Source organism: Gossypium hirsutum, chromosome D02, assembly GCF_007990345.1.
Source record: "Gossypium hirsutum isolate 1008001.06 chromosome D02, Gossypium_hirsutum_v2.1, whole genome shotgun sequence".
In the NCBI taxonomy this organism is placed as follows: domain Eukaryota; kingdom Viridiplantae; phylum Streptophyta; class Magnoliopsida; order Malvales; family Malvaceae; genus Gossypium; species Gossypium hirsutum.
In genome coordinates, this window is record NC_053438.1 from 68220240 (window position 1) to 68242514 (window position 22275).

At 31.5% G+C, this 22275-nt stretch overlaps 3 protein-coding genes across 13 annotated transcripts; 1 reads left to right on the top strand and 2 right to left on the bottom strand.

The window, feature by feature from the left end:
• The first annotated feature begins 3435 nt into the window (after positions 1-3435).
• LOC107908954 (MADS-box protein SOC1) lies at positions 3436-8171 on the top strand. 10 transcript variants are annotated; one of them, XM_041089116.1, is made up of 8 exons: positions 3458-3610; positions 3703-3769; positions 4365-5017; positions 5245-5399; positions 5738-5936; positions 6862-6940; positions 7207-7330; positions 7767-8171. In XM_041089116.1, the coding sequence occupies exons 5-7, from the start codon at positions 5755-5757 to the stop codon at positions 7327-7329; spliced, it is 384 nt and encodes a 127-aa protein (XP_040945050.1). In that variant the 5' UTR covers positions 3458-3610; positions 3703-3769; positions 4365-5017; positions 5245-5399; positions 5738-5754; the 3' UTR covers position 7330; positions 7767-8171. The 10 variants fall into 10 exon arrangements, with proteins under 10 accessions (XP_040945058.1, XP_040945050.1, XP_040945057.1 ...); XM_041089123.1 differs by having other exon boundaries at positions 7207-7268; positions 7411-8171; XM_041089121.1 differs by having other exon boundaries at positions 7207-7268.
• An 805-nt stretch (positions 8172-8976) lies between these two features.
• Positions 8977-11002, bottom strand: LOC107908953 (metacaspase-1). The gene is made up of 5 exons (XM_016836270.2): positions 10437-11002; positions 10030-10360; positions 9733-9844; positions 9431-9619; positions 8977-9332 (listed from the first exon to the last, which is right to left on the bottom strand). The coding sequence occupies exons 1-5, from the start codon at positions 10858-10860 to the stop codon at positions 9273-9275; spliced, it is 1116 nt and encodes a 371-aa protein (XP_016691759.1). The 5' UTR covers positions 10861-11002; the 3' UTR covers positions 8977-9272.
• A 6893-nt stretch (positions 11003-17895) lies between these two features.
• On the bottom strand, positions 17896-21579 carry LOC107908951 (uncharacterized). 2 transcript variants are annotated; one of them, XM_016836268.2, is made up of 4 exons: positions 20577-21579; positions 20248-20386; positions 19006-20163; positions 17896-18437 (listed from the first exon to the last, which is right to left on the bottom strand). In XM_016836268.2, the coding sequence occupies exons 1-4, from the start codon at positions 21431-21433 to the stop codon at positions 18078-18080; spliced, it is 2514 nt and encodes an 837-aa protein (XP_016691757.1). In that variant the 5' UTR covers positions 21434-21579; the 3' UTR covers positions 17896-18077. The 2 variants fall into 2 exon arrangements, with proteins under 2 accessions (XP_016691757.1, XP_016691758.1); XM_016836269.2 differs by having other exon boundaries at positions 17896-18434; positions 20577-21556.
• Positions 21580-22275: the final 696 nt, after the last annotated feature.

Below are 22275 nucleotides of genomic sequence, written 5' to 3' on the forward strand. Positions count from 1 at the left end.
ATCAACGCTTCTCAATGGCGAATCCCACGCCATTTTGTCTCTTGGGCTCGCCAACCTCTGACGTAGTAAGCTAACAAACCGACTATGCAACCTTCCCCAAACATACAAAGCGGTCGCCTTTGCATACGTTGAAAATCTTACTTCTTAAGGGACATGGACGGAAGCGCCAGCCCCGTAGTGCGGAGAGACGATGAATACTCAGCAAGGAGGCTAAGTACGAATTCTAAGCCTCATGAACTCTTTTGGGAATTTTTGACAACCTTCAACTAGATAGGTTTAGTGGCTCATGGTTGTGGTAGAAAAGTAAATAAATAAATAAAAATAAAGATTTTATTAAAAAGAAATATGAGAAGAACAAAAGCCTAAACTTTTGGGGAGAGTGTGTTTTTAGAAAAATATATGGGATCCCCTTTTGAGTCACTTCACCCTCTATTTATAGTGCTAGGGGAGAGTCTAATCCTACTTAAATTCCTAAAAGATAAATACATTTAATTGAAGTTAAATAACGATAAAATAAAATCCTAAAAATAATCCTTAATAATTATCTCAATATTAATTATCCTAATATAATTAAAATATAGTTTAATAGAATAAAATCTCTTCTTTTTGCATTTCAACCCTTGTGTCCTCCATGCTTGCACTTTTGGCAGCAACTTTTCCTTGTGTAGCACATTGACCCATTTTATCTCTAAATTCACGCTTTTGGCCCTTAATTTTGCTTTTGCCTTAAATTTAGTCCCTATGAGATAAAAGATCATAAATAGCTCAAATTAACAGGATCATACTCAGAATAAATACATAATTAATACATAAAAATACGTTATTCTAGAGTGTTATCAATGAATAAGCAAAGGTAGACACTATGCCATGACTTTTAGCTTATTTGGGATATATGATGAAATGTTCAAATTACAAATAAATACCGAACACTAAAAGACTTTGTCGAAAATATATTTTGACTATTCCAATAATTAGTGGTCATCATGGGTTGCTAGATCGCTCATGAATCTACAAATATAATTATTTACAGATTGAAATAAATTATATTTCTTGCTAACATAATTGGAAGCCTAATGGGTCGCACACGATAATGGAATTTGAAAACTAAAATAAAAAAAATATTAAATTGAATAATTCAACAAAATTCAAGGGTTAAAATACAATTAATCAAAAGTTGATTAAAACCGTAGCGACATATCTGTGGTAGTTTTTTTTCCTCTTTTTTTTCTCAGAATAAACAAAAAGAAAATAGGCCAAAATTATTCTTTAAATTTATATTTTTAGTTTTCTTTCTGGTATTGAGATTGAAACTGGAAAAGATGTGGATTCGCGTGATTAGATTGCTAACACTATCTTCACAAAGTGAATCTTGATCTTATAAATGTTTTCTAAATTCCTATTATCACTACAGCAAAACAGGCTTTTAGCGGCGTTTGGACAAAAAACGCCGCTAAAGATCGAGCATTAGCGGCGTTTGCAAAAAACCTAAGCCTAAGGGCATCGTTTTCTACCTTTCGGGGCTTTAACGGCGTTTCTAAAAAAAGCGCCACTAATGCTCAGATATTTAGCGGCGTTTTTTAAGAAGTGCCGCTAATGCTCAGATTAGTTGCGGCGTTTTTTCAATACTTAAATCTTTAGCGGCATTTTTGAAAAAGCATCGCTAATGCTCAGGGCTTTAGCGGCGTTTTTCAAGAAGCGCCGCTAATGCTCGGGGCTTTAGCGGCCATTTTTCAAAAACATTTTATCTGTCTATTTACTATTTAATTTGTTTATTTATATTAATTAAAATTTAATTTATTTTTAATTGAATATTTGTTAAAAATGGATAAATTAAAAATACTATTATTTAAAATAATTTTAAAATTTTTTAGGTACATGATTGATTGATTTTTAATTTATATATTAAATAATTTCAAATATAATTGTAAAAGATGCGATAGTATTAATTTTAAAATATTTAATTTAATTATTATTATAGTTTAGGGTTTAATATATATGGTTTAGGGTATATATATGGTTAATTTAGGATTTAGGGCCGGTTTAAGAGTTACAATAATAAGGTTTATAGATTATGAAATTAGGGATTATGGATTAGGGATTCTGATTTAAAGTTTATGGGTTAGGGGTTAGAGATCAAGAGTTAGAGATTTAGGGTTTATGGATTCGGTGTCAGATTAGGGTTTAGATTAATTAGTGTGTTTTAATTTATATATTAAATAATGTTTAGGGGTTAGGGATTTGGGGTTGGGTTAGGGTTTAGAGTTTAGATTAATTAGTGTTTTTAATTTATATATTAAATAAGGTTTAGGGGTTATTGATTAGTGATTAAGGGTTTGGGGTTAAGAGTTAGTGATTTAGGGTTTAGAGATTCGGGGTCGAGTTAGGGTTTAAGGTTTAGATTAATTAGTATTTTTTAATTTATATATTAAATAAGTTCTTATATAATTGTAAAAGAGATAATAATAAATTGTAAAGATTATTAATTTAAAATTGATATGCAATATACAATAATTGAATATAAAAAATTGTAAAATATGCGAGCTTTGGCGGCGTTTATAGCCAAAATGTCGCTAATATGTATTAGAATTTTCCAAAACGGTGTCGTTTCATTACAAGAATTTAATTTATTAGTGGCGTTTCTTTTGTAAACTCCGGAAAAGGTAACATTAGCGGTGTTTATGACTAAAAAATATTTAATCTAAACCATTTGATGTATTTAAATATTAGATTTAAAAAATAAATTAATAAATAAATAAATGTAACAAATTGCTACGGATAGGTAACTATCTATTTTAGATATATAGGACCAAATTATAACAAATAAAAATAAAATACAAAAACTAAAATCATTCCACATCGAACATCTAGCAAAATAATTATATTTTAGTTAGGAAGAAATATCTCTAATAAAATAGAGATTAGATCAAAAATGAATAATATAAAATCATGATTAACGTCTCAATCTTTAATAGAAATTTGATATGTGAGAGATTAATTGCTTACATTGGATAATTCTAACTTAATAATTAATTACAGCCATTTAATCATTTTTTTATTAAAACATACGATATTTATTTTGAGAGTACTTGATTTTTTTTATAAAAATTCAATTTATAAATAATAATAAATGTTTTATAAAATCACTTAACTACAATTTTTAACAGACAAAATAAAATATTTTTAACATAGCAAAACAGTGTCGTTTTATTCTAAATGAAAACGCCGCAAAAAGTAAACAATAACGGCGTTTTAAAAAAAAATGCCACAAAAAATAATTTTAATTTTAAAAAATAGCGTCATTTTATATAGTAAAACAGTGTTTTTATTTCAAATGAAATAATTTTTACGGCGTTTTTATGGAAAATGCCGCAAAAGGTAAACAATAACCACAACAAATAATTTTCCTTTAAAAAAATAGTCCCATTTTATAAAAAAAAAAATTTTTTACAGCTTTTTTATGAAAAATGCCAATTACTTGTATGGCAGCGGACCTTGGATGTCTTTTGCTTGGGAGAAATGATGGATCTGTTACTTGCTTCCAACTTGGCTCGCTTCACCAAACTGTTTCTGGTATCTAATCTTTTTACAACGCTTCACCAAACTGTTTCTGGTATCTAATCTTTTTACAACTCATTCTTATTTTGTTATGTTATGGTTGTTATCGCATGTAAAACTTTCTGACTCTTAACTTTCCCAATTTAGGTTTTGTATCTGAACTGCGTGATGATTCAGGGGTTAGCCTAGGTCGCTTGTGGGGTTTCATGTCAAGGTATCTTTTTTTCTACATTGAGTAATAAATATATGTCCATTGTGCAAAAAGTATTGTACTCATCTGGGAATGTATATTTACTAAACTTGCCTGTTTTAATGATCTATATTTGGCAAAAATTCAGTATAAGTCATCAAAATGTGCTTTAGGCTGTCTTTGAAATTTTGAATCATGGGAAAAATGTGAAGACATTGAAATGTATTAAATGTGAAAGAATTGAAAGTATAATATATGGGAGAAAACATTTTCCAATCTTGTTTGAGTGTGAAGGGAAAATGAGATTAAAGGAAAAGGATTCCAGTTTTTTCTTTTAAAATACTGTTTCCATCTTGTTTTCTTGTTCATTTTCCTTCACTTTTTTTCTAACATCCAAATTAGCATTAATTTTCTTTATCAAGTGTGATTTGGCTTATGTAGTGTTCGTTTGCATGTTGTCTGAAAAGCTTAAAATTATGGTTGGACAAGATGAATAGGTCTAGTGTTTTGCCGTTTACCTGCTATATAGTTATAAATGGTTTACTCTCTGTACCTCCAAAAAACTTCTTCTGAATCAACTTTCGTATTGGTTCTTGTTCCATCTCTTTGATGGTGGCAGCTACTAGAGTTGTCTACTAACTTCCATACCACAAGTCTTAGGATCTTGGTGGATGCCCAAGGATTGCGTTGGAGAGAGTTTTGGAGTGAGAACGTTTTCTTCTAATTGATATTCTCAGTAAGTTAATTTTCACTGGTATTAGGATTCAATATAGTGCGTATGATAGTCCTGTTAGGAATAGGTTTCTTACTAAACTCTAACCAGGAGTTAGATACATGCGAGTGTGTATAGATGAATGGATTTGACACGATTTGGCCTAACCTATAATCCAACATAGCTGGAAATGGTTAAACTTATGTTTTGAATTTTATGCTTGATTTGATTATATCTGTGTCACAATCATTGTTTTCTCTTCTAATGGGTCAACAAAGAGGTAAAATGTCCACCTTTATTTAATTAATCTTTGTAGTCACTTTTTTTAAGAAATATGTAAATTCTTTAATAGTTCTCTCCGGGTAAAATTGGATTTAAAGGTATTTTTTACTCGATTTAAATTCAAATTTTAGATAAAATAAAATAAAATTGGAATAGAATTGAGTCAAACTCGAATACAGAGAAATGCTCTAAACTTGATTGAGTGCTATTATAAAAGTTAAACCGCAGGTGCAGAGTCTTTGAAGTCTGGGTCTATTGATGAAAGGGGCGACAAGGAGGTTAGTATATCTTCTAAAGCCACTGTTGAGTATCAAATTTGTCAACTTGTTGGGAAATCTTGGACTATGAGGTTAAGCTTTACGAGATGGTCTTTTGCCGGTTGAGTATGAAATAAGTATCATAGCATTAATTGAAATAGAAATAGTTAATTAGTTACTTTAGTATTACTCTGAATTGTGTGACATCTATCGTTTACTTAACTTCAAAGCACTTGATGAAATGGTAGACCGTATGAATGAGCTGGAGCAGAGCATCAATGACCTAAAAGTAGAGATGGAAATGGAGGGCTCTCCACCTAAGCAAAAGTCAGACGGAGCGAATCAAGAGGATGACTCTGCATAAAACTTGGCCAAAGATTGTATTTAGCGGTTAATTGTGAATGTAATTCGTTCTAATTTGGTGATATCTTGTTTTGGGTTTAGATGATTTCGATCTTAGCTTTCAGTTGTTTTTAATTTGGGTTCTGAGGTTTATTTATTGCGTGTGGTTTTAGATCATTAGGGACACAGCTCACTTCAGAGTTATGTTAATTTGGTTTTGAGTTAAATTTTGTATGATCCAATTGAGTTGAGTTAAAAAAGGGTTTTTTGAGTTTTATAATTTGCTTCTTTTATAACTGCTTTTCTTTTTTTGTTCATTTATATTCTTATGTTTTCCATGTGTTTGTTTTAATGCCTGTTTGGTATTTAATATATATATATGTTTTGTTGGCTTTGAAGGTACGAAGATCCTCATCATGGTGAGGGGAAAAGCACAAATGAGGCGCATAGAGAACGATACGAGCAGGCAAGTTACATTCTCAAAGCGACGAAATGGGCTACTAAAGAAAGCTTTTGAACTATCAGTTCTTTGTGATGCTGTAGTTGCTTTAATCATCTTCTCTCCTAAAGGCAAGCTCTTTGAATTTGCAAGCTCTAGGTAAATAATATTTTTCTTTAAACCCCCATCCTTTTCAATTAATTTGCTGTTCAGCACCAATTTTCATACTTAGGGTTGTTTGATTCTGCCATAAAAACTCTCACTTACGCACATCATTACTCTCCACAACATTGTTCTTTCATGTGGGGTTTTTCCAAGAACCAAAATTAAACTATATTTTATGACTAATCCCTAATTACTATAACAACTTAGTGACTAGAATGATGCCGGTTTATAGGACTAACCAAAAGTGAAACCAAAAATATTTAAACTGTACCTTGCCCTAAAAGATAAACTTGAAAATTTTCCTTGTATATGGTGTTGGCTTGAAAAATAATGTTTATTTGAAAGAAAGGGTACAATTTTCTGATAACCTTGTAGTACTATCCCTTTCATCATGTACTAGTATTATTGCGGTATAAAACAATGTTTTTTCTTAAACTATATTTCTAAAATAAAAGGGGTGCCTTGGAAGTATCATATGGAAATGGTTATTTTATTTGTAGGTCTTCTTTTTTAATCTATTTATGTAGTATTAGTCTTATTAGAAAAATATATAATTGGATGTTATTCATGTACTTAAATCCAATAATTTCTTCAGAGAAAAGACAGCAACATTAGTCAACTTTGTTTACCTAATGTCTTAATGATCTACAGATGATTTCATATATGACTCTGATCATTGTTTGAAAATGTTTATGTCATGTTTTATATGTACATAGATATTTTCTTTCATCTTTTGAAATTCATTGTGGAAATGCTTAATGATACTGTTTAGTTAATTTTTTTTTTCATCTGAGGTTTTTATTGCATTTATGCCTATATACATGTAGCTTCTGTCCCAATTAAAACATTGTTTGGTTTTTAATTACAAGCTTTTCCATGCATTGATTTGTGTTGCTATTTGGATATATCATTTATTTAGCATGCAGAAAACTATAGAACATTATAGGCGGCATACAAAGGATAACGAAACCAATAAGCCAATTGAACAAAACCTGCAGGTTAGCATGTCTTTTGTTTTTGATGTCTTAATGCAATTAATTATAGATTTATTTATGATTTTCATCTCTTTACTTTATATAGATTCTCCTCGATTTGTTAGTAAACACATGAATTTGAATCGCTAGTTTTTGTTAATTGTCATGTATAAATTGATAAGGTTTAACATTATTGTCCTATTGGATTAATTTCATGTAAATATAAATTATATATATACCCAGGTTATTAATTTCATGTTTTTTTGGTGCATATTGACTGAGAATGGCAGCATCTAAAGGCTGAATCAGCAAACATGTTGAAGACAATAGAGGATCTTGAAGTTTCAAGAAGGTATTGGTCTTTTTATAAGATTCAACCCCCCACCAAAATATATATTGAGGTTAAAATATAAGGTAAGTCCATGTACTCTTAAAAATTTTGATCCATCTTTGTCTCTCAGTGTGATGGACATTAAAGGCTTTTTGCTATGCAGCAATAAGCTCCAGTTGCAGGCTTTTTGGCATATGTAGAATTATCTCGGCACTTAAAAATGCTTTTGCTTGCCAAGGATGTTTCTGGTCTACTTAGATGAACAATGCTTATTTGTTTTTTTGTTTTCTTTTAACTATAAATGATAAGAATGGAGTCTTAATGACAATTATTATCAATGCTCTTTTGCTCAGTTTCTAGTGATGCAAGTGTGAGCTAAGAAGAAAAGCTATTTTTTTTCTTGTTTGTAAAATTGCTAAAACGTGTGTGCTTATGATAGAAACGTGTGTGCTAAAACTGACTACTGCAAATATGACAACCAGCTCCTCACACTTTTTAAGTCTTCGCTCTACTTCGCAGGCCTTGTTTCTACATTTGGAGCCTCCTATGTTACTAGAAACAAAGGACGTCGAGCCAGCATCCTTGTTGGTGCAATCAGCTTCTTCTTAGGAGGAGCTAGCAATGTAGGTGCGGTGAATATCACAATGTTGATCATAGGACGTATTCTTCTTGGTGCAGGCATCTAAATGTGTTTGGTATTTTAGGTATCCAACATTTATTAATGCACTTAGAGATTTGGATGATCGTCTTACAATGGTTTACAATGGTTTACCTGTTTGCAATGTTAACTTTGAATCTTTGGATTTAGGATTTGTTTGAATTATCCTTCTAATTAGTTACTTTTCTCATTTCCTACTGGATAGAAATGTGTTTGACTCTGGATATTTTCATCATTTCAGGCAAGAATGATTGATTTTTATTACAGTCTGATTATGGTTTTAGTCCCTCTATTATCATTTGATTTTAATTTAGTATAATTTGGTTTCTTTAATTTTATAATATTGACGTGAATTTAAAAAATATATGGTAGATATGTGAATTTATTATTCGTTAGGATTGATTGGAATTTTAGGTGCTCATTTATTTAAACATAATATTTTAATTCTAAATTTAAATTTATAAATTTTTATATTTAGCTTTAAAGTTAAAATTTTAATAGAAATTTTAATTTAATTAACATTTTTTATCCTTAAAAATATATAGTTTAAAGTTTAAATTTCAAAAACATAATATAATATTATCATACAAATAAATACTATTTAATTAAAATATTTTTTAAAAAGTTATGTTTTTAGCTGCGTTTGTCAAAAAGTGCCGCTAAAAGTCATCTTTATAGGGAGTTTGTGGTGCAAGCGATGATTAAAGTCATGTTCTTTAGCAGCGTTTATAGTAGAAGTGCCGCTAAAAGTCATGTTCTTTAGCGGCGTTTGTGGTAAAAGCGCCGCTAAATACCTAAAAAAAGCCGCTATAAGCATGTTTTGATGTAGTGTGTAGATTACTCATAGTTCTTGATAACCGAACCTAGTACTCATACAAAAACGAAGAAAGAATTGAACAAGGATGACAGCCACCTTTGCTCAAGGTATAAATTCTTCTAGTATATTTTGAATACGATAATATGATAAAATCATTCAAGCTAGTTATAAATGGAATCTGATTCGTTGTATATTTTAATTTCCACTAAATTCCTTGATTGTTTCGATTCTATAATGAGATTAACTAAGATATGTTTCAACCCAACAGACGACATTAAAGCATTTATTATTAATTTGGAAGCATTGTACATTGTACATTGTTCATCATACAGAGAGAATCCACACAATGCAATAATAAAAATGTTTTAGGTACACACCAGAGATCACCTAATGACGATGATCCAACCTTTTATTTTTCTTCAACCTTTTTATTGATTGTGGGTAATAACGATCTTTGTTCAGCCAACATCTCACGGCTCTGAATCAATCAGCGATATATATATACATACATATATGTATACATATATAATGTTGCAGCAATATAATTTGTTTACAGGAACAAATGCTTTTTGTAAACGTCGAACTCTGCCGAAGACGAAAGAAGTGGTGTCTACATACTCCCAATAAGAAATCAAAAACAAGGAATTAAGCCATGCATATTGAAATGTAATGTTAAACAAGAAATGGATTAAGTGTATAGTAAATGACCTGTGAGAAATTGGAGTTGAAGAGTCTCCTCAAGAATCTTGTATTAGCAAGGCAACTAGATTTGTTAACGTTATCAAGGGTTTCATTAATTAAATCGAATAAGTCTCCATACGTCGGGCCTGGTAATTTCTTCAGAATCTCCGCCAATATGTAGGTCAGTGCACCGTTCATCTTGCCGGCGGTAAATGCCTGCACCAGTATTCATGTGTTGTAAATTCATTATGAGAATTTAAGTTCTATATTCATCATCATCATCCATGGATAGTTAATATTTGAAAAAATGAAAAAAAATTTACACTTACAGAGGTATCGGCAGCGGCTTGGTGATCAAGACAAGCACCAATAGAAATAGCTAATCCACCATTTGTACGTTTCTCCGCACCCGACGGAGGACTGCTGTTTACCCATTTTTTCCTGTTTAATGAGGATGATGATAAAGTAAGGGTATAATGAACAGGTTGTTTGAGTACTGCCTCTCACTTTCAAATGGGAAAAAAGGTTCAGTTCGTTGAACTTAGAGAATAGAATATCTGTTTATCTGATATTCTTACTTATCATCGAAAGGCAAAAAAAATTCTTTGGGAATATGAGAACCTTACTCTTTACTCATATAAACTTTGGGAAGATCTAAAATGGTTCCGCTATGGCAAGCGTCAACAATGGCATGAAGCGTAACGCCAGGGGTGAGTGGCCGAACGATGAGGGTATTAAGATCATTATCCACTATCATCCCCGCTTCTTGGAAATCAACCGGACATATAGTTTCATCGAACCCATCATCCTCATCGTTGTTAAAATCCGGTTGCCGTAACCCATGACCGGAGTAGAAAAACACCAACGAATCTCCCTGCCGGCTGTCACTCACCAACCATCTCAATGAATCCTCGATGTTTTTCCTCGTCGGTATAAACCGTGGGTCCGACTCCTCTTCTGCAGTTTTTCTTTTTCCATTAATCATCACAACGAAAATGGTAAAACATTAAACAAATATAACTGAAGAACATACCGGTGAGAACCCGAATGAAATGTCCAGGGTACCCGAAATTATTAATCAACAAATCTCTCATGTTTCTGACGTCGTTAATGGTTCCTTTAAGTCTATACTGCTTCAAGTTGTTGTAAGTGATTCCGCAAAGCACTGCTCGCTTGCTTGATCTGATCTTCATCGAGTTGAAAGCCGAGGGGTCGGGATTTAAGGAAGGAGTTACCGTACTTTGATGCTCTTTTCCTCTGATTTGGCTATAAAAGCATCTCATTCGGCTGCGTAGCCCATACTGCTGCTGCTGGCTCGAAGAATATTGTTCATCGGCTGGAATGGGAAGATAGTTAGGTTTGCATGAAGGGCATTCAACATCTGCACCTTTGGTCACTGATTTCGCCATAAATCTTTGCCTGCATCGTGAGCAAGGTGTGCTTCTTCGCATATCCATGCTTGCCGGTGGATGCTTTCTCAGATCTTGGCGAGAAGAAAAAAGAGGGTTTTACAAATTGTTACTTATAACTAAATAATTTTGTAATCCACGGATTATGAGGCGACTGATCTTTGGGTTTTATAAGCATTGATGATGAAGATTAGTGTAAAGAAATGGTGAAATTATTTACCTATTACTCACTAAAATTTTAGGTAACACATGAATAATTTAATTTAACCAAAATTTCAAAATCCAAAAGTTCAAGGATTAAAATTAAATAATTTATAAAATACAAACGTTAAAATTAATCAAATTAAAATATAAAAACTAAATCTACGACTTTCACAAAATATAAAGATTAATAGTAAATTTTAACTTTAAATCTAATTCGAGTATTGTGAAAAAACAAAAGTACTAATTCACAGTATCCGTAAAGTACTTTTCGAGTTAAGTTGTAAAACAAAAATTAATTAGAACTACTGTGATTTGACAATCAAAAGAATAATGCCTAAAAGGAAGATTTATGATAGCTACCATACTAATGCCTAAAAGGAATCTAACGTAAAAATGATTAAATTAATTTTGAAAAAAAATAATTAAATAAACACCTTCTATATTATGAGTAAGGAATATATAATTTTTATTACCTTTTATTTTTTAATAGTGTCTCAAAATAAAATTCTAAACATTTTTGTAAAATTAATTTTAATTTTTTTTTCAAATATAAATAAACTTTAAATTACTAATATTACAATATTTTTTAAACATTAATTTCATTATAGGTTCATTTTTTTAACATTTAAATTAGTGGATAATGCGTTTCAGTGTAGTTGAATCTACGTCCTACTGTATTGATAACAATACTGATATCAATCGAGTTAAGACAAAATCGGCGGTTACAATAATTTTAAAGATAGTAGTAATTGCACATTTAAGAAAAAAAAGATGAAACCCTTTCTTTTTTTTTCTAGAAGTTTTGACTTATTTTATTCTCAGAAATTAAGCTTAGTCGTTCTTTAGTAGTGGAGAAGCTTTAATAGGTGAAGGTATATATGCTTCGCATTAAGCGGCTTTTAAGAGTCGGGGGAAGGAAATTTGCTATTAATTTTCGTAAATTTGAATTTGGATTTTATTTTTAGGAATTTATCTCTTTATAGTTTTTTTTTATCCATAAACAGGAAAGAAACTCAAATCTAACTTCAATTTGGTCAGCATTCAAAGTCAACTTAGATTTTTACGTGGCATCAATGAAAACATGATATTTTACTGTCCTCGTTTTCGTAAAATCACGTTATTTGCCTCACGACACAGATGTTTAATACCAACAAACTATTTCCACTTCAACATATGTTGTAGCGAATGGATTACCGCGTTTGATGAATGCTCTTTGTCTACTTTGTCAATGAAATTAATAGCTGTTAAGCTGTCCATATTGAGAATCTTTTAGTCTCCACCATGCCATATTTAGACTATCATATCTAAATATAAATTTAATATAAAAAATTTAACGATGTTAATAAATTAAAATAATATGTTTAAATTCAATAAGTAGAAGATTATTATGGGTTTTTTACATGAATAATATAAAATAAATTAATATATACGAAAAATAGGATAACAGGAATAATATTTATGAGAATAGGTAAAATGCACAGTAAAATATGGGTGTCGCTTAACCAACGACAGCACCACTTTATTTCTAATAAAAAATTTATTTTCTTGGGTGCAGTCGGATCAATCGGCAGCACCCGTATTTTGTATGATACATACAATCTTTTTTAGTATATAGGAAAAAAATATTTATTTTAATTTGGTGCAGCCGATGTGTCAGGCGGCACCCAAAAACTTTTTAAAAATTAGCTGAAAAAAGGAACTCGTGTTTTAAATGATTTTTTTTATATTAAAAACACGAACTCGTGACCGAATGATTGCTATTATTCTAGAAAAAGAAATAAGTAGAATAGGGCAAATTTTTATGAAGAATAAAAAACTTCAATTTTAACAAAAAAAAAAGAGCATTTATATTTTAATTTAATATTTTTGTACTTTGAAAAAAAAGTTATTTTCCATTTTACTAAATGCAAAAAGATTTACTTACCAAAAAATACTCTCAAACTAGTATAGTAAGTTTTTATGATTTTTATCACAAAACTTCTTGTATTATATTATATTTTGTTTTTTTGTTTTTTATTGAAAAAAAGGAGACAAATTAATCCTTGTATGTTTGATGAGTGAGCAAAACAACCTCTTCGTTAAAATTGCATGGTTAAATGTTTATTTTGGTGTTTATAAGGTATAATAACAAATTTAACCCTCAACCTTTACAGTTTTATTTAATTTGACCCCTACTCTTTTATTGGATCCGTATTGTTATTTTTAATAAATTTTGTTTATACTTTTATGATTTTTAATAATTTTTAAATTTTAAAAGGGCTTAATTGATTTTTTTTCAATTTGTTACTAAGACCTTTTTGACCCTTTAGCCTTATTAGTTTCAAAAATTTCTAGTTTATAGAGTCAAATTAAATAAATATGTAAAGATTGAGGGTTAAGTTTGTTATTATATCTTATATATAAACACCAAATTTTAACAGAGAAATTATTTTGCTCACTCATACAAAAGCTAATTTGTCCAATTTTTTCAATAGAAAAGTTAAAATACAATCTAAAATATAGTACAAAAGATTTTATGATGCTTTTACAATAAATCCTTTTCATGAAAATACTTAATTTTCTTTACTTTTATTTTTTTAAAACATCTCTGGACAAACACATTTTAAAGAAACTATTAATTTAATCTATCATAAAAAAAATACTGAAATTAAATAGGTTAAGTTATATTACTAGTCCCTTTACTATGTATAATTTATAAATTTAATCATTTTACTTTAATTTGGTCATTTGTAGACCTTATACTTTTTGAATTTTGAAATTTCAGTGTAGTAGTTAAATTTTCTAGGTCAAATTATGTTATTAATCTTGTAGTATATATGCATAAGTTGTGAATTTAGTCCATATTCTTTAGTGTAATCAATTTTAATCCCTATGTTATACTTTTCAAATCTTGAAATTTCAATTAAGATACAAACAGTAACCGTTAAATATATTAACTAAAAATACATGATTTATGTTTATGTGAATATAATGTGGAAATAGGAAGTTGACATGGTATTGCGTATGTGATAATATGTTTGTCGCATAAAATTTTGAAAATAGTATAATTTAAATTGTGAATCTGACGACGACTACCATACTATCAGGACTGAAATTTCAAAATAAAAAAACTACATAGATTAAAATTAACCAAATTATAATATAGGTACTAAATTTGTAAACTGTGCATAAAATATAGTGATATCAGTATCATATCTCAAAAACATTAAATTTTAACTTGAGTATCAGATTTCTCCCAAAGGTATTTATACTTTTAGTTCAATCAAGGGCTTTAATTAACAAAAATCAAAGAATAGTGTTCATTTAATTAATAAAACACTAAATTTTAGTTAAACGATGTGTTTTGAATTAACACCCATCTCAAATTCGATATTTGAATAATTTCTATCCTGGTAAATCTCAAAATTATACGTGAATTTTAATTTAACGTGCAGTTATGTACATGAACTGTAATTTGGTGCAATTATACACGTGAAGCTCTAATTTTGGTTCAAATGTATACTTGAAACTTTAATTTTGATTTAATCATACACATTTAAATAAATAAATACATCAATTTATTTTTATATTAGATAAATATAATTATTTTGTGTATGCAATATATAAATATAAAATGATATTATATCAATAATTATATTAATAATTTATGAGAATCGAATCGAATCAAATTAAAATTTCATATATACAACTACAAATTAAATCATAGCTCATGAATAGTTTTAATATTTATCCCTAAAAAATTTGTACAAATCTAATAATATAAAGGTAATACGTAAATTCGAGCCTCGTGACACTAATAGATACACTATATATATAATATAAGGATAAATAAAAACACATTATTGTCCTAAAATAATTAATAAGTTAAAAGTAGCATTAAAGTTTATGATTAATAAATCAATAAGTCTAGAGATTATATTCCATGTAGGCTTGTAGCACTGAAAATCCATTTAAAAGGTGAAATTCTTTGCCACTCCCCCATATAATTGATACCTTACAATTTTGTATCTGATCCAATTCTTCTTTATAATCTTTATGTACTAATATTTTTACAATTATAATTTCAAATTTTATGTACGGATCTGATAGCAACATTTTATGTTTACGTATCATGTACATGATTAATTGTATTTATTCAATATAAAAATAAATTGATATATTTATTTAAACGTCTATGTTTAAATAAAAACCAGTGTTTTATGTTTACATTTGAGCCACAATTTAAATTCCATGTGTATGATGATACCAGATCAGTATTCATGTGCCAAATTACACGTTAAATCAAAATTCGTGTATATTTTTAATTTTTAATTTTATTTTTTATACTTACTCCTAAAATAAATTTATTATATGTTTTGATTATATCTATTTTTTTTTACATAATACCTAGAACTACTCGTAGTTCCTCTCGAACCCATAAATAGGAGGATAATGTTTTTCAGCGCATTCGAATCCATGTCCTTCTACGTTGACAATAATACCCATACCAATTGAGTTAAAACTCGATCCACATTTTTTACTCTTTTTAAGAAACTATCACTTAAAATTATTACACATTTTCATATTCTGTTTTTGTATTTTTCAAAATTGTGTAGAGCTCTAGTAAAGTCGTCGTACAATTCTTTTTTTTTTAATGTATTTTTCCTTTTTCTTTTTTCTAGTACAGATGAGATGTATGTATGTGTATATATATATGTATATAGTTTATGCTTTCATTTTGAACCATTCCTTTATGCAAAGGACAGAGCTGTAGCATCTTCTGGGATTTTCACTTTTTCTTTTTGCCAGAACCTGCAAATCAATTTGCTATACATAAGATTGTGTGTGAGTCATGGTGCACCTGTCTTAAAAGGTTTTGTCTTCTCAATCTTGTCCTATTAATTAATATAGATTTTACATATGCTCCTCAATAAATTAAGTTGGATCGTATAACACATTCATCATGAGTCTATATTAGTTTGCTGCGTGATTAAGCCACGTATTTTATTTTATTTTTTGTTTAGAAAGAAAAGATAAGTTGATTCTTAACTTAATTGGTATGAGCATTGTTGCCAATATAAAAGGACGTGGATTCGAGTGTACTGAAGCGTATTATCCTCATATTTAAGACATTATGTTAAAAAGAGTAAATATAATCAGAACTTATAATTAGATTGTTTAAAAAAACAAACTTGAAAAGCAAATCTCCTCCCCTACAGGAAGACTTGTTGATATACGATCTATGATAACTATCTCGAATTATTTTATGCAATTTTGAATGCTATTTAGTTGGGTTCTTAATCAATTTAATCAAATGAATCGAGATTTTCTCTCAAGAGAGAGATGATGGAAACTCATTAAGGGGAAGGATACTTTTTGAGCTAAGACTTTGCTACCAAAATATGTTCAGGACCCAAGAAACCTTTAAGCAATAGGTAATACTTCAATGACTTGAAAGTCACTCAAGAAAATAAGTCATATCGTTGCATCAGGCCTTAGATAGGTGATAAGGGATGGACAAAAAGTGAATTCTGGCACAAAAACTGGTCTGAATTGGGTGCATTCAAAGATATTCTCCAGTTCCCAAGAGGACATCGATCATCTCTTTAGAGAATTCTCTGTCACAAAACGTCTCTAGGGGAATCTATCCAAGTTTGATTCCATTCAATTCATACTTTCGACCTCTCTCAGTTGGGAAGATTGGATATTTATGAATCTTTCGTCTAATACTTGGATTTACAAGCCAAAGTTATCCCGGAATACCATATTTGTATTTGTTCTATGGGAAATTTGGTTGGTTAGGAATGCCTATATATTTAGTAATTCTCGTCCTATAGAGAGTTTCATTACTAGGGTCCTTTCAACTATAGGGGAATAAAAATGGGAATAAAAATCTAAACAAATCCGCTTTAGGGTCTTTAAAAGTAGTTTCTAAAAAACCAGAACATTTTCAACATAATCTTAAAGAACACATGGCTGCCACTAGGTCTTTTTGGACCAACCACCAACAGTGTCGCTACATTTCTGGGCTCTTAATTTTAGTGTTCCTATATGTTTTCTTTCTTAAGAGAGAAGCTTGTTAAATTCTCCATAGTGGAATTATAGAATTTCTTTACGTTCAGAGGAATGGTAAAGAAAATGTTATTAACTGGCACCAAGTAACCCAAAGCTCTCAAACCCAAGCTAGAGTTAGGATTATTGATTGCCATTTTTCTTTCACAACTAGGATTTTTAAATCTAAAGGATTAAATTTATTGAAATATTTATAATTATGAGAATTAAGGTTAATTTGATAAAATGTTCAAACGTTGATGACTAAATATGTATTTCTGTTAGGGTGATCAAAACAAAAATGAACGATACAAAACACACTAATAGTTGAGTGTTGTATATTTTACTCAAAATCTAAATAAAAGAAAAATCAAGTGATGACATGACAGCAATCCAAATTCAGAGACAAAAAAAAAAACTGTCAAGACTAATATGAACAAAAAAAATTTTCAAAAATCCAAAATTAGGGATTAAATGTTATTTATCCCTCAAATTAAAGGGAGCCATCTATTTTATAATAGCAACAACAAAGCAGTGGCTGTTACATCGAGGTGAAACCAGGACAATATTACTTTTATCTATGACAACCTGGTCCAAGGTAGCAAGGTTCGATGTGGTACACAAGAAAATGGCAAATTACGTTACGTGAACTCGGTAGGAATCTACTATGACCACATTATATATAACACAATCTTTTACATCAATTTTGAAAGATCAAAGTGTCAGTCCTACGTAGTCTGGATGGCATAAAGAACTAATCTAGCATAAGATAATATTCCAAAATATGCTACCATAGAGGAAAAGATATATCAAGCACCACATAAGCCATAGGAAAAAAAATTACTAGGATTAAAAAATAATAACAGAGGTAGGCTCTGCAATAGACTAATATAAATTTAATTTAAGTTACCAACGTTAGGGGGTTCTAGCTCTGTAACTTTGTACATGAAAGGCTTACCAAAGGTGGAGATCATTCATAGCTGAATCACTGTTGTTTTTATCCTTTTATACATGGCAAATGAACTGCATGATTACAGTAGTGAGTTGCCTAGAAATTTGGCCTTGCAGGTTGGACACATATAACCAACTGAATCTGATTGTATTTCAGAATCGACGGCCTCCTGGTTGAACTCCGTCCCACACCATACACACAGAGTTGTAAGCTGAGGCTTGCCAGCCATATTTAACAAGACTTCTGATCCAAACTGAACCGACGAAGTGTAATCACCTTCTATATTAGCCAACTCTACTGGAACCTCTGGCAACGAGGAAGATACTTGCACACCACCAATGCTCAAATTGATCGCCTCTGTTTCAACCAACTTCGGCTCATCAAATCCTGTAACGTTGTCAAGCCTCTCATTGATGCTGCATAAACCCTCTTCTCCCTGCTGTTAGACATAGAGAACATGAATATTAAAGTAATTTCTTGAATGAAACCACTTCTCCTCGATGACCTAAAATTGGTAGGAAAAGTATGACGTCTACCCCCCCCCCCCCCAAATGCCAGGATATACAGGCAAATGATATAGCATATTAAGTAAACCATCAATAGGTCACATTGCACAACCTTTCTTCTGTGTGCACAAAGAAGAATTTAACATAAAATAAAAAGTTAATAACCTTATTTCGATTCTATGGATGTAAATATTTCTGTTTAGTTAAGAAAGTTAGTAAAAATTCTGAAACTACTCGTAAAGGAAGAAATGAGGAACCATCTAAACTTTTTTTTGATGAACCAAGCCAAACAATGTAAGCAACCAATGAGGAAAGCTTACTGATGGCAACTATACAACCAAACTAAGGCAAAGTGCACTCCAAAAGAAAAAGTTGAATGATAACATTGATAAATGGAGAGAAACAATGATACAAGAGCTCTAGTAAGCAGAACAATAATCTCAAACTGTTTACATCACATTGTACTGATAAAGCAACAAAAATAGAACAGTAGCTTTATACCTTGTCCGAGATAGAATTTGCAACCAATGGACCATCGACTGGTAACAATAGGGGCATTGATGATTCAGGGACGTCAGCCTGAAGTACATTTTCTCCAGATGGTTGACGTATAGTCTCTGGTGAAACATCTTTAGCTGGCTCACAACTATTCCCTAAACCAACAACTAACTCAGAATTGGTACTGATATCCACTTCTTCAGGTTTAGGATTCTCCTTTGTTCCCGCACCAACCAAATTGACTTCATTCTCAACATCACAGACACCCTGATCGGTGGAGGGAACAAGTAAGTTTCTTTCAGGACCTCTATGTTGCTCAATGCCAGACTTGTCAGCTTCTTCAGCATGAATTGTTAAGCCATCTTTTCTGACTACAGTTTCAGATGTACTACCATTTTGCTCGTCCATACAATCAGAAATTGTAGCATCAAAAAGAGAATCCATATTTGCAACACTGATAGCTTCATCAATCTTCTTCATCTTCTCATCAACGACCATAGGCTCACTGGTTTTTTGACATAAATCTTGATCTAGCGTTCTATTAGTCACTTCATCCTCTGTTCCAGAATCACTTGAAGGCGAATCAGAATTCATTTCATGATCAGAAGTAGAAGCAGGAATATCTGGAATTGGAACTGCATTCAATTTATCAGGACTCGATCCATCATTGAGTTCATATCTAGGCACAGCAGTACTAGTTTCAAGAATAGAATTCTGCGCAATTTCAATTAAAGCATCCATTTTGGAAATCCTCGCGGGCAACTCTTGCTTAGTTGCAATCTCAGTTCTCCTGGGAAGCGTCAGTAAACCAGGTGAATCTTCAATTCCTCTCACAAAGTTCCTAACATGGATCCCTACATGGCCATTGTACCTACGCCGTTCATGAAATACCTTATGGCAGAATTGGCATTCAAATTTCCCATCTCTAAGTATCACACCATCTCCAACAGAAGAACCAAGCCTGTACCTCCTTGTAGTCCTTTGGTGAAATGATAAAAGATGTTGTAAATATGCATCCTTCTCATCAAAAGTCATATTGCATTTATGACATTCGAAAAGATCATGTATTTGAACTTCTGCCAGGTTATCCATTCCCAGTAAGTTGAGTTCCTTCCCACGTTCAGTCCGCCTTTGATCGTCCCCTTTCTGGATTGCACCTTCCTGCCATTGCATGAACATAAACACTGTTAAGTATTTCTTCTTCTTTCACGAGTTAAATAAATGTTCCCCGCAAACATCACTTACATTTTCAGAAGCCATTTGATAAATATGCTGAGCAATGTCGCCATCATTATCCATTGTCAAGGGTGCATCATGGAGACCGAAGCAGGATTGCAAGTATGCAGCGACTTCTTTACATGATATAAAATGCCGCCCACCGGGACTGAAAACAAATAGAAATAATGATGATGTCTATGATATATACATGCAAAGGAAAAATATTGTTAACAATAAAGTGTCTTTGATTAACTAAAATATAACCCAAATTCAGAAAAACTATAAAATTATGATTTGTTCTTATGCACTCGCAATAAAACTACAAGAATCTACAAATAAACTAACGAAGAAATCACCTAATATATCTCCGGCAATATACAGAAGCACGACCTTCCTTCCTCTTTAACCCTAACAAAAGCTTCCACCCTATCGGCAAGACATCTCCGAAGATGCTAGCATCAACAATCTTCCTCTTCCTTCTCCTGCTACACCACTGCCCACCCAAATCCCTCATAAACCCTAGCAAAGCCTCCTCACTTCCCGCCATTCCATCGGTCCTCCTTTTCAATTCCTCCGCATAAGGATCCTCCAAACCGCCCAATGCGACCAAATCGACGGCAACTCCATTATTGTTCACAATCTCTAAACCCCGCTCTCGCTCTTCCTCGGAATTAACAGCCTGCACATTGGGCTTCGTCCCTCTCTTCCTCTTCCCAAGGCTGATCATTGCATCTTTAATCTCAAAATCCACCATGGTATCCCTCATCCCGTAACTTACAATGGCGTCCCTAGGGGAGGAAGGAGGGGTACTGAAATCGAGATGCTGGAATTCGGGGTGGGATTTGAGGGAGACCTTGAGGGAAGATATTATGGATCGGTTCTCTAGGGCTTCGGGGTCATGTAGAGGAGGGAAAGGAGGGGCTGGTTTGGGGGCAGGGAGAAGGCCGGGGATGCGGTGGCGGAGAGGGTGGTGATGGGAGGAATGATGGTTGTTAGGGGAAAGACGGGCGAATGTCTGGCGACGGGAGCCGGCGGATTCATTGAAGCTGGAACGGTCGATGGAAGGGATTACGAGATTGTCGGAGCAGTGAAGGTCGAAGGCGGTTGGGGAACAAAGGGAGAGGGAGAGGAGCTCGGATTGGGTTAGGGTAGTTAAGTCTACGGAAGGGAGAGAATCCAGGGTTAGAGGCTGGTCGGCGGTGAGAGTGGCCATTACGGTGGTTCAAATGGCGGCGATCACCTAAGATGATTTGGATGATTAACTGCCTAATGCCCTAAAACCTGAATGCAGCATTTCGGTACAAATTGAATTGAATTGGGGCTTAGTGCTTACCTATTCGTGCTAACAAAGGAAAGAGTAAATAATAATAATAATAATAAATAATAATAATAATAATAGTAAGTGTAAACTATTAAAATAATTACTTTTGTTTATTTCGGGTTAAATTTTAGTCATTTATGTTTAAAATATTATGTTTTTGTTACTTACATTATTGTGTTGTAATATTTTAGTCACTGAACGTTAATTTTCCTTAACGATGTAACGGTAAGCTGGCGTCGCATATTAAATCATCATTTCAAACAAAAATTTTAGTTAAATTATACAATTGGTCTTTATATCTTTTTGTTTTGAGCAATTTAATTTTTTTCTTTTATGTTCTTTGAAGTTTCCTTTTCTTTTCTTTATTTTCCATTATCTTCTCTTCTTTCTCTATTTTTCTCCCTTCTCCATTTCTTTTAATGTAGTTTTTTTTATATTTTTCATTTGTTATTTATTAAAACTAGTCCCTATACTTTTATTTTTTTTGAACAATTTAATTTTTATTTTTCTTCTTCCCCTTTATTTTTCTCTCTTCTCATATTCTTTATTGCATAAACATAATCTTTGCCCACCAAACAAACCCAGTCATTGTTTCTTTCACATGATTCTTAAATTGAATTTCATCGAAAACCGAATATCAATCATTCTTAATCAAATCTCAATTTGAATATAACCTAAATTTGAAACTAAAATTGGATCTAACTAATCAATATAAAAAAATTATATCCTTGATC